A 13,621-nucleotide genomic window follows, 5' to 3' on the forward strand; every position below is an offset into this window, starting at 1 on the left:
TTTTTTTTTTTTTCTACGCTTTCTCGTTTTGTTTTTTTTTTTGTTTTTTTTTTTCTTTGGGTTTTTTCTCCCTGAACTCAATCTCAATGTGACTGCATTTGATGTTGCCGGCTGGTGTTGCTGCTGTGCTCTATTTAAAGCCATGTGCAACTCAGAAATCGCAAAAGGGAAAAAACCGTAAAGAAAAACTATTGTTTTTAATGTACTGTCATGACTAAGAACGTAAGCTCTACGCTTTCTACAAAGGAATGACTTGTCTGCCGTACCGACCGACCATATGCAGGCAAACGGAAATGGAACGAAAATTTCAGTATTTTTTTTTTTTTTTTTTTTTCAGATTTGTATTTATTTTAGTTAAGTAGTGAGTGAAAGAGAAAAACGGCATATACGCATACACACACACAAATACACATACAAACACACATCTACACTGTAAATCGAAAATAATGAACTTTTTCTTTAGTGAAAACAATAAATTTATTGCTGCGACAAGAATTTTTCATTTAGTACATGATTTCTGTGTTGGCTGCTTTTTCTTTTTTTCCTTTGTTTTTTCTATTTTGTTTTCTATTTTCAATAAAAATTTCCAAATTTTATGGTTGTTTGCCATAAAGTTTTGTTTAGCTTTCAGAAAACGGTAAATGTAGAGAAGCGCGAGGGACATCAAGAGCAGGAGTTACGGTCAGTAAAAAAGAATTATTGTTTATTTATATTAAAAACGTGTACTGCTGTCATTCGAGAAACGTTGATGATAACCAGCGCTGGCCCCAAGGTATTCAACTCTACTGGTTCGTATTTTTCGTTATTACTTTCGATCGCACAATATGCAAACGTACATTTATATAAATGTCATTTAAAGCGAGAGGTAAGGAAAAATTCAAGAAAATATTTTATAAAAATTGGTAAGTCTTTCCACCTCAACTAAATTTTAGAAAAAATCAAAGCAATTTCACTGAAACCACTTTAGATATATATACGTACGTACATATATATATATATATATATGTATTCTATGTATATATATATTTGCATTAATCTTATAAACTCAAACTCATTCTAGATAATATGTAACAATAATTTGTAACAAATTGAGAAACTTGCAGGGAATGTGATGTCGATAAAATAAAATATCCGGAGGAAGTCAGGTATAAATGTTGGATATGAGGGGAGATATGATGACAAAAGTTTCTACGACTAAATTGGGCTAATGGGTAAAGAGATATAAGTTTACACAATCTCCGAAATATCTTAAGTAATAAAAACTTTATCCCGTTATCCCGTCATTTTACCAACAACAATAGACAAAGCTATGTCGTTGTGTCATATTTATAAGGCGTATTCTGAATAATCCTATCTGGTCAGTCGAGGAAGCTAAGGTGAAAGAGTTAGGCAATTCACTTTTATTCTTTTCCGTCTGTCATCGTTGTAAATAACAAAAATTGAACTTTCTCGCCATATAGGAGCTTGCTGCTCATGAAAGTTCATATGCATAGTGGGTGTCTAAGAAGGAGCCATTTTTATCGAAATTCCCTACGGTTAATTCTTTTACGACCTACGTCGTCCACATTCTGTCAGATTAACTTCTAAACTAAAAATTATTAAAAATATTTAAAATGCCGAAATATTTTTTACTCAGCGATTTTTCCTGCGAAATTTTAAAAATTACAATATCTTTTCATATAAGGACTGTGTACTTCCCGTACAAATACAGAAGCTTAATTAATACATTCTCCGGATGACTGTAAAACTCAGAAGGAGTTGAGAAGAGGGCCCACCTCGAATAGCAAACATTTTCAGAAACGATTTAAACCTATCTGTCCGTTTGTACACTTTGCGTGTCAGCGTCGTGTTCAGCCTATACATCGTAATCGCCGACGCGTTTTGACTCAACAACGTACGCCATTGGAAGAATTTGACATTAGACCAACTGTTCGACCATATTGAATGACGGGCCGTGGCCCGTTTTATAATGTTGTTACTTGCTTTGCTTGGAATTGTTTTTAAATCAGCTTTTTTTAGTTGCGGATTAAGAATGGTTAGCAATCAACACATACGACGTTAAACAATTACTTTCCAACACAGATTTAATTGATGGAGGCACTCTTTTTAGATGGTTACGGCGAAAGCATAAATGCCAAGGAACGCTTTTTCGCAGTTAGGGGTTTTTTTTTCGCAAGTCTTTTAGAAGATTCAAGGCATTTATTAAATCAATAAACAGAATAAATAAATATTTAAAAAAATTTGCAATGACTTTCCTCCTGAAACCCTTTAAATAGCGAACTAATTTAATTTGGATAATTTCTCTTTTTTTCTTCTCTCTTCTCTCTACTTGGTTATGATTGCATAATATTTTGTGACTATTATGCTTAATATTTACGCTTTTCGTTTTCATTTGAATTCGCATTAACGCAACAAAACTTGATTTCGTCTTCGTTTAATAATTTTTTCTGGCATTCGCTTTAACGACGCCGCAGAAAACGCAGCATAAAAGAGAAATAAATGAACGGTGAAAATGAATTAATATTTAATGCATTCATTTGTCGCCTTGATAATTACGCTTAAGCTATTTCATTTTCAGTTTGGATATGAATTAAATAACACCCTCACCTCACAATGTCACGCGCATCTATTGTCTGCGAGATGTTACATAAAAATCCGGTACACCAGGACATGACTATGTTACCTTGCGACAGAAGAACGCCTAGAAAATTGCAGCTAATGACTGTAAATGCAAACGTTTCACTTCAAGACTCAGTAACAGAAAATTATCTTGAAAACGGAGACAGAAAACAACAAAAAAGAAAACAAAAAAGAAAAGGAGAAAAGAAAGCTGAAGCACATACAAATTGTAAATGATAAGCATCCACATCCACATTCACAGAAAACGAAACTTAATTTCTTTTGTATGCATGTACGTAAGTGCCTGTATATATATATATATATATATATATATATATATACAAATATATATATGCATATATATATATAAAAGTATAATATAAGTTTATTATTCGCACAAACACACACTCAAAGCCACTAATGTTGACTCGAGCTATGTTACCCTACCGAGGATGAGTATAATAATTTCTCACCCAACTGTTTAACAATTAATACGAAAAAGTTATACTCCGAAGGAGAGTAAGGCAGGAGAAGGCTACTGCCTGAAAGACAACTAACTTATGTGCGTATGAATATATTTGTACGCTCCTCGGTGCATTCTTCGATATACATATGTATATGTGCACTAGACGAAGACACCCATTCAAGTTGAGTTTATGTAATTTGTCTCACGAGTAATTAGTGAGATTTAAATTGGTTTTACTTTTTTTGTATTTCTTAAGCATGCGTATTTTTTTTTTTTTGCATCTTTTATTTGCGCGCAATTCGCTTTAACTTCCGCAGCATCGTCTCTTAAAGAAACAAGCTGTCAGGTTTTGCTAAGACAGTAAACATTAACTGTTTTCTTCATATGTGAAGGTTTTCCACAGTATTTATATACACAGTATGCACAGTGAGAAAAAATATTGCGAGATTTTTCGTTACCTTTTCTTTCTATCCCTTCTCCAAAGTGATGGGGAGCAACTTCTATTTCAAGTGATCAATATTGGTAAGTTTTTGTTTAATCGCTGTCTGCACTCTGATTAATAGTTAGTTGTTGATTTATAGGTTATAGGTTTTTGACCAAAGTTCGCTGGAATCTCATAAAGTGTCCAAATGTCGTATTTCAAAGGCGCCATATTATAATGCAATCCGACGGCTGCTGCACGATATGTGACACCAAATAAAATTTAACAGAAAGAAAAATCTCTCAAGACTTTTTCCCCAACCTGAATATATACTGAAATACGAAGATTGTATATATTCTTTCTTTTTTTTTTTTTTTTTTTTTCTCTATTTTTCATTGTAAGTGCTTGTCTAACTTTTAACTAAACGTTTCAATTAATTCCTTGAAGAAATGAATGACTGACTAAGTGAATAAATGAATCATCATTTAGTCAGTAAATACTTGTTAATGTCATTGTCAATGGCGTCGCTGCGAAATAATGTGCACTGATTTCTTAAGCCTTTTAAGAACGATTTTTTGCTTTACCCTTACATGTTCATGGTTGATACTTACCTAGAAAGAGAAGATAAAAAGGAAAGAATTATTTTTACATTTTTTTAAATAGAAAATTGAATTAAATCAAAAGTTTTGAAAACAAAAAAAAAAAAAAAAGAACAATCTACAGCATTCTATATAGAACTAACTACTCTATGAAGAGATGGTGATAAGAAAAATTTCTTTCATTTACTAAAGAGCGAGAGAATTAAAATCAATTTTCTTTCACCTAAAATTTCTCGATTAACGTAATATTTTCCTCAAAGCTTTTCGATAATTCATGTGTGCTGCTGTACACAGTTTTGTAAGCGAACATTCGCGAAAGATTTACTTTGTGGATTAAACTTTATTAAGTTAAATGAGACATGAATCGTTAGTTAAAGTTTCCTCTCTCCAAAGCCATTCAATAGCTTTACGTTTTCTTGAGGTCTTGCAATAATAGCCCTATCAAGAAGTTTGTAAAATGCCTTGGCATACCTATTGGCCGAAGCTTAAAGATGGAAAAAATCACATAGAAACTGAACGCCAACAATTCGATTTAACGATCAGAAAACTCTATTGGCAAATTCCCCTAGGATTTCAAGTTAAGGTCAGAGTTAAGTACATATTAAGAATATTGGAGATACAATGGTGAGGAGCTAGTTAATCGAATATTGAAATAATTACGGCAATCTAGCACTCTTCGTGTAATTGCTAACGGCCTGTAGTTCTTTAGCAACAAAACTATTCCTAATAACCTGCTTTGTCCATTCATTAAAGAACTAATTGAGCGCATGCCGTACTGAACAATCACATAAATCCTTCGGTAATATCTCCTCCGAATGAGATCAATGAATTAAGAAGATTGGGAAGACATCATGCACTGCTATACTAGGAACTATTTATTATTATTATTATTATTATTATTATTATAATTATAATTAATTCAACCAGAGAAGAGACTAAGTCTTAAACTACTAGCATCTAACTGTATCGCAATTGAGATTTGAAGCCACGATCATTGAGATGTTAATTGAGATCCTTTGCGTACTCGGCCAGTCATGCGCCCAGGATGATACTTCGAAGACCCCACAAAGTAGACATATTCTTGGTCAGCATTATGTTCTGAATCGATTTAAGCAATCCCGTTTGTCCATCCGCCTAATGTCTGTTGCAAGCATTCTCCCGACCGTAAAAATTCAGCTATAGCCTTCAAATTTGGCAGAAGCATTGGAAGTCCCTGCACGTACAGCGGTATTGAAACCGAGCCAGTATCACATAAACTGAGAACTTATAAACTGTAGCAGAATACTCCACAAAAATTTGAACGTATATTCTATGGACGATGTTGTAGTACCTGTACAAAAATGGGAAAACTCCACCACGTCTTCCCGATTTTATAGTGTATCAAAATTAAATTTTAATTTTAATTTTTTAATTTTTTTAATGCATTTAAAAGGCGCAAGTATCCGTTGTAAATACTCTTCTGTTTGGAAGAATGAAGATACCCCTTTCAAATTTGCGAATGAATTTTAAAGTAACAAACCGGCAAAAAACACGTCTAGAACGCCCATACGCCTGTATGACAAAAGCCGAGGTCTCTCTCACCCTCTGTTTTTTCTGCAAGTTGCCTCATAAACTACTAGAGGCATGCAATATAAATTTACATAAAATTATTCTAAATTAGAGAAAAAAACAACGCCGCTCATCCAAAATTATGGAGAGAAGAAAAACTAGTTTTATCCTATTTTTCTTATCCAGATTATTACGCTGCCCTTTGGGGTACGGTACACATAAAATCAGTTATTTTTCTGACCTTGTTACAACGTTCATTTAGCATCTCTTCGGACAGATTATAAATTAAATATGTAGTAAATACAATAAAATATTTCACAATTCTATTGTTTCGGCTTTGATAGGATAGTTTAAGAGAAAAGAGATAATAGCTTTTTACTTGAATTTTTCTATTGTACGCCTGTGGTTAATAACAAGTTCGTATCTGATAGTTAGTTTATGAGTTTGACATAAAAATCAGCGATAATGATTATTAACAAATTGAACGTCGTTGTTTTTGTTAAGCTAAACTCTTGCCTGTTTCCACGCATTGCCATATATTAAAAGGTAATTTGTGGAGACTTTAGCATGTTCATGTTTATGCTTTAATTTATTCACGTTTATAATATAGGGATATGCGCTTTTGTGTTTGTGTGTGGATGTGGGTGATTGTGTATATGTACATATATGTGTGAATTTTTTTCTATATGTAATACTATCTCATGCAAACTATTTAGTTATTAAAGCTAATTACAATGTATTACATAAATTTTTAACCAGCCACGGGCAAGACAAGTCGGAGAGTGCAATAGCATGAAACTCTCTAATGTGGTGGTGATAGCTGGCGCTGCGTTGTTACTAAGTTGCTTTTAATTGTGCATTTGTGAAAAGGTGTCATAATTCGTTGTTGTTGGCGTTACTGTTGTCGAGTTAGAAAAATAAAAGAATCAACGATAAAAATCTGACATTCATTTATATTAAAATCATTAGATGGCAGGTGTGGCCAGAGTCATTTTGAAAGCAAACATAGAGAGTAGGAATTGAAAAAAAAAAAAATAATAATAATAATATAAAATAAAATAAAATAAATAAATAAATAAATAAATAAATAGAAAAAAATTACCAAGAAAATCTAGAAAATGGAAGAAAAAAAAGAAAGAAATTAATTCAATTTTTTTAAATGCATTAATTGCTTTCTGAAAAATGTTAATCTGTTTGTGAAGTAATTTTAATTAAATATATGAGCAAAAGGCCCCACACACTCACACATGCATTTAAATTTGCAAATATGTAAGTGAATGTATGAATGTATGCACATCCATACTTACATATAGAGAGACGCGCGCGCATCTATATATCTATAAAAAAGTATATATATGTAGATATGTCGACCGACATCATCTATTGTGTTGTCATTGTCAATGTTTTTATCGTAAATGTGCACTTTGTACGACGGACCACTGCAAGTTAACAAACGAAGTCTGCCAGTGCGTGCCATCGCCAGCAGTAACAGCAATACTAACCACGCTATCGTTAAACAATGAATCGTTGGCAATATGATAAACACGACCACTGCACTCTCGTTCTTTAAATGCTGAAAAACTTTTGTTTAGCATCGACTATTGTTTGATAACAATAATTATAATGATGATGTTGTTGCACAGTGTCTGAATCTCCCCTAAAACGTATTATACATATCCACTAAAAAATCCTTTAGTATATCTAACTAACTAAACGTAGTTAAATAATACAAGATTATGCATATATGTGGAATTGCATATATATTTGTATATATATATATATATTGTCCTACGAAGGCGAAACCTATTCTGCTAGTGAGCAGCAATCTTGCGGTTTTTAATGCCATATAGCATTTATCGCAATCGTCTATTCATTCATTCATTCATTCATTCATTCGCTCATTCATTTGAACATTCATGCATTCGCTCATTCTTTAATTGTGTCATTTGGCTTTGAATTTTATGTTAATCTGTCCTGCAGCAATTTTAAATTGGGAGCATGTTCTTAATTTTCAACAATTGCAGCGCACGCATATACAATCAACAGCAACGGCATTCGTATCATACTGAATACATATATTTATATGCATGTGTTGAAAATAAACATACTTATATACGTACCTCTAAGCTCAGTCATTTAAATAGCATTGCAAAATATAGCTTAAAATTATTTTGTAGAAAACATTTGCCATTGCCGACTGATGCTAGCTAACTATTCGCGTATACATATATGTATCTATGTATATATTTATATATATATATATATATATATATATATATATATTACTTTGATATGTATTTACATTTACGTTCATATGCTCTTTTCATAATTGTTTAGTTGTGACATTATGTTTATTGTGAAATTGTGGCAGTAAAACTTTATGCAAGCACCAACACCATCATATCCAAGGCAATTAGAAATATGTATATGTACGTGTCTATATGTGTATGCGTGTATGCGCACATCTATATATGTTTGTTAGTTAGCGGAAACGATCCCTAAATAATCAACAGTCAGTCTGTGGCGAAGATATGTAAAGAGACTGAGAAAAGGCAGCCGAGTAAGTATAAGAACGTAATTCGTTTGAGTTTTAACTTTTCATGCGGCAACCGTATGCATAAGGGCTAAATGTACATATAAACCCATTTGCAATGCACACCGTTGCCTTCACATACATACGTTTGAATTATAAAATAATTTAATATAATATTTACTGCAAACCTTGTTAGGGCTTCCTTGCCATTAACTGCTTTACATTATTTCTTTCTTTCCTCGCATATCCCATATCCCAACCAACGATTTAATTTTACGAGACATTAGCATATGTTTAAATTTTTATATAACTTGCATGCAAAACGTGTCTGCGTAGCAGATGAGAACTATCTTTTGGATGAAATAGAAGTGATCCGCGTATGCCTTTGCCTTTCAAACTGAACAGTGCATTTTGAACCAAAGAATATTTACTTACGTATTATACATGTATATAAATACATATATATGCGAACATACCCACACACGTGGACCTCTCTGCCAGAATTATGCGCAAAAAAATTTGACTTTTTGCATTACAACAACAATACCACTTCTTATATCACTGTACACGCATTAGTTTACCGAGACTCATATCGCTGACTTCTGCTTATCGTCGTCCGCGTAACTGACGGAAAGGGTCCGTGAATATCGTTTTGAGTCAATTGAAGGGATAAAGATATTGGCTATTGGCGTTCGCATAGAACGCTTCCTATCCCGATTGCCCCACTTTACGGGGAAAAAAAGTAGATTCAAAAAGACAGTGAGCAATTTGAAGCTTCTCACCAACTTCTAAGTATAATATGTGTAGGTAAAGCAGACAATTCAGAATTTGATAATGGGCCACAGATGGTTATTAAATATACTACATTACTACTGTTACTATTCACCTCTTTTTGCCATAAAATATCCAAAGTGATAGCTTTTCGCCGTATGATGGCCTACATCTTACGAGACCGGTTTCATTGGTGGCCATCGAAGGGTTGATTAATCATCTCACGGTCGAGGAAGAAATTTCGTCAAAAGAAAATGCAAAAAATGCTTTTTCCATCTATCCCCGTATCAATCGATTTACTAAATAAAACGGATCGTACGTGGTCTAGGCAAAAGAAACAAAGGAAAAATGTAAGCAACTTAGGTGCTTTAAGTCAAAGCTAAAAGAGAAGTGTAAACCTTTGGGCTTACCCTCAGCACTGATGACGACATAAACAAAAAATAAAAAATCCAGTGAGATAGTAGCCCCATCGAACGTAATCCCGCTTGTGATGTATGTTGATCGTGTGCTCTCTGTAGCTTTTGCATAACGAGCGAAATACAGAGAAAGTGAAGGCATTATTTGCTTTTGCTGCATTGTAGACACGCCCTTCGACCATTTTCTAATTCTTTTGCAAATTTGTAGGGCATGAGATCGTTTGTTTTTCGTAGACACCTACATAGTTGGATAGTTAGAGAGATGGGGAAACCGGACGGATAGGCGCAAAAAGATTCCGATTTAGGCACTGGTCACCAACGCATATACTTTATGGGGGTTTTTGCAAGATCCGAAACTAAAAATGTATTTATTCGAAAATTTTTATGTCTTAAGACCCTAAACATTCCCGTTGGCTGCTTAAGAGGTAGATAAAAGCTTTCAATAGAGGACAAAATAGCGACAATCAGTCAAAGGTATATATCGTTAAACGGTTTATATACTATGTACGTTAAGCACGTTACGCTATTATTAAGATTATTTTAACGTTAATCGGATTTGATTTGTTTTTTTTCTTAAAATTTATTTTAATACAAGTCGCCCTTAATAGAATTTAGACAATAATTTATTTTCATTTATTATAGACATATATACACGCACGCCAACACAGAAATGCATTGCGTTATATATATTATTGTGCATGTGTATCATAAACATAATTTCACAATTCCAACATACGATTTTATTCATTTATTTATTTATTTATTTTTATTTATTTATTTTTTATTATTTTTTTTTTGTTTTTTCTTGTTTTTTTGCGTGCTTCTTTCCCCAGTAGACAAATTTGTTTGTAACATGTAATATAAAATCTGAAAAAGTAACACTTTAACTATAGCACCATTGTAGCGGGGTGAGGTGCGGTTGTGCGCGTATTTTGTGTGCTGCGTTGTACTGCGACACCTGTTCACCTTAAAATTCTGACATTTTATGATCCTGACAGAACAACAAATTGTTAACACGTACAAGTGCGTTTATTCAAGCAATAATCATATTTTTTTATTTCCGAATATAAATGTGTGTAGTTCTCCAAGGAGATCTGGTTGAAATGTGCGAGTAATGTTAACATACAGTAAATAAATAAAAAGTGTATTACATAATCTAATTTAAAAAGTATTCAACCCATGGCTGCTTGCTTAAAATAATTTACTTAAGATAGTAACCCCTTCGAAAATCAGTTCAAACTATATTTTATTTGGATCTTTTGAAACGCGAAGATAACTGCCTTCTAAATTGTAACAATTTTACGCAAATGTTACCTAAGTTTTATCATTCAAGGCAGACAATCGAATTATTGCCGCGAAATATTGTCGTCGAACACTCTTGAGATTGGGCGACGGAAATTTGAAAAAAAATATTTCTATAAAGTTTCGAGATAAATTAAGCTGTCCATTCTCAACTACATAGGGACCGAAATTTAAGTTTATCGCGGTCACAAGATTAGTGTTGCAGCCAATGATACAAAAAGTAGATTAATAAGCTGCTCAAAACTGAAGTGCACCCATGCCTCTATACAGCTAGCTAGCAAGGAGAGACGCAACACCAAAAACTAAATACTTATCAATAAACAATGTAAAACGATTTTCGGGGGGGAGACCTTATTGGCTACAAAAAACAAAGTCTATTTATTCTATAAGCATAGCATAATTTAAGAAACAAAAAAGAGGATTTGCTCTGAACCGTTAAGTCTCTCGAAACGTTACTTAAGCATAGCGATTGAAGATTATTGGTGATTCGTTAAAGCTATTGCTCTATTTTAATAAAGTTCAAGTGCACGTGCAAGTGTTGTAAATGAACGTTACAGACGAGCAACCTTTTTTTACTGTATATGAGCTCATGTTATGAGTATCTATTTTCCTTATTTTTTACAAAACACAAATTTATTTTGGCTTATTTGACGTTCAAAAAAAAAATATCTTATATAAACAGAAGAATGTTAAGTCACGGTAGGACGATCTAAACTTTTCGATCAAAATCCAATTTCTTTCTTTCTATCAACTTATTGCTCCAGCTTGCAGCAAATGCGTTCTTTTTATGTAAAATGCTGCCGACTTCAACTCTTCATTCTTTTGTTAAGAGAGTTCTCTTTGTCTTAATGAAGTGCGGTTGCCCGCTCAATTGTTAACAAGGATTATTTCTAAATCAGCTGAAAACGCACGAGGGGGATTACCGTAAAGGAGACAAGAAATGATTAAATAGTTTTCGAGAAAAATAAGAAATTCTCTTCTTTTTTTTTTTTTTTTTTTTTTAACCACGTCTCGTATAATAAAGACTCAAGGGCAGTAGGCGAAAAAGTCCCGAATATCCCGGCATAAAAATAATTTAGGCAAATTAAAAGATTCTGTTGTGCATGTGGTGTGTTTGAGTGGGCATCAGAAGACGCTGGCTGCCATCGATTCCGGTCTCTATTGTAAAAAATGATATCATATGTGAATCAAAAGAATCCATACTTGACCATACTTACGAAAGCTAATACGTATAGCATATCTCTCAAAAAAGGTTGCAACACAATATGTTTGATGCGATAGAGAAGTTGCCACATCTTACGCCCATAGCTTTACATATAATTGAATTAAGTATGTATAGATAGATAGTCTTATGGGTCTTATGGGTTCTAATATGCTTCTCGATTGAAACACGGACGCGTCAACGTCATTTAATTTTACTCTACTAACAACAATATTACAAACTGTTTGAAGCTGTGAGAACTATATGATTAACGCGTTGCATAAATGATGTGATGCAAGGCCTCAACACATTCAAGCCAAACTATTGTGTATAAATTTGACATTTTATCGATAGGGAAGACTTGCTTGCTACCAAAGATCAATACTTTTATGTACTTATTATTAATAATTTATCATATAATATGTTTAAAAATGTTTTCTCGTTTCTTTTTTCCTTCATTATTGAAAACGTGAATTCGCGTACGATCAATAAAGGTCAATATGTGTGTGCGTATTATTCGAAAAGTCCAAATAACTTGAAGGTGTATTTAACTATTAATTCCTTTTTTTTACGTCGAATTATGATTCAGGGATAAAACGATAAATAAATGCGTTAATAAAATCGCCAACGTATTTAACGTAAAAAATAAATATTGAAATTACAATTTTATATATATACAATTAAAACGGCGAATGTAGCGTGTTACGTCATTTACGTAATAAAAAATTATTTACTCGTCGCGCAGAGAGGGGAAAACACAAGTTGAGGGTAGCGGAGAATGGTTCAAATGGCTCAACCAATATGCTAAATAAGCATTTGCTGGCGTTAATTAAAGGCCTTCAAGTCAACAAAATGACATGACAGTCGGTCGTATTCCGTGTATTTACTGATTGGTATCTCTCTCCCTTGCGGTCATATATGTAATTGCCGGTTACGAAGTTAACAACACAAACAATTATATATGTACTGTCAGTGTGTATCCTACTCGTTAACAACTCAGTGCAAATAGTTGTCATTAATAATTATTTAGAAACAATTTCATATCTATTTTTTTTTTTTTTTTTCTTCTCAATACCATTGGAACAGATTATTAGCAATGCATTGAATATGACATATAAAAAGCTGATGAGGAAGACATTTCGGATAATTTCCGTATGTCCATAATACCTACGCCGTAGTACGATCGCCATGAACCCTTTCAGATTTCACAAATGGCTTTACCGGCCGAAGATTTCTTTAGAAAAGACTCAATGTAAATTCTTAATCAAGGTGTAGAGGAAAGTCCTTGTAATGATATCTATGTATATCTCTTCATTTGCCGGTTAGTTATTATGATAACGGCTTGAAAAATGCACTCCATTGCACACTTATTCTTACAGCTCTTCGAGGAGTTTTCAAAAAAAGGCCTTGTGTGGGACGCGCTCAAGAGATGGTGGATTTTCAATAGGGTGCGGCCTTGAACCGTAACATGTCGATTTAGCAATTTCAGCAAGATATTTCGAAAATTTCAAGCTGTACGTTGAGCTTTTGAGCACAAGTGCACAAGACGGTGAAGACTGGCGAACAGATGGGCGGACGGACAAATTTGGTCCACGGGTGACGTCCAAACAATTGCCCACTATTATTTACCAAATCGTAATTTCGGTTTATTCCTATAATTTGACGAATGGTTTGTACCCCATCTGTCCGTCTGTCCCTGTGTCTTGGTGTGTATCCTACAGGTTTAAATTTTCGAGATATTTTTG

At 33.4% G+C, this 13,621-nt stretch overlaps 1 protein-coding gene across 4 annotated transcripts in view; it reads right to left on the bottom strand.

Annotated features, from left to right (window-relative positions):
• Positions 1-13,621, bottom strand: part of LOC119645097 (uncharacterized protein DDB_G0283357) — a 678,949-nt gene that overhangs the window by 426,250 nt on the left and 239,078 nt on the right. Inside the window, exon 5 of one of the 4 annotated variants that reach the window (XM_038045001.1) lies at positions 3,758-4,117. The exons of the other annotated variants lie outside the window; for them this stretch is intronic. Within the exon in view, the coding sequence (XP_037900929.1) occupies positions 4,101-4,117 (17 nt within the window). The 3' untranslated portion in view covers positions 3,758-4,100. Of the gene's footprint in view, positions 1-3,757; positions 4,118-13,621 lie in introns of those variants that run through there. 4 annotated transcript variants of the gene reach the window in all.

The sequence above is a fragment of the Glossina fuscipes genome, unplaced genomic scaffold (assembly GCF_014805625.2).
Source record: "Glossina fuscipes isolate IAEA_lab_2018 unplaced genomic scaffold, Yale_Gfus_2 1, whole genome shotgun sequence".
Lineage (NCBI taxonomy): Eukaryota > Metazoa > Arthropoda > Insecta > Diptera > Glossinidae > Glossina > Glossina fuscipes.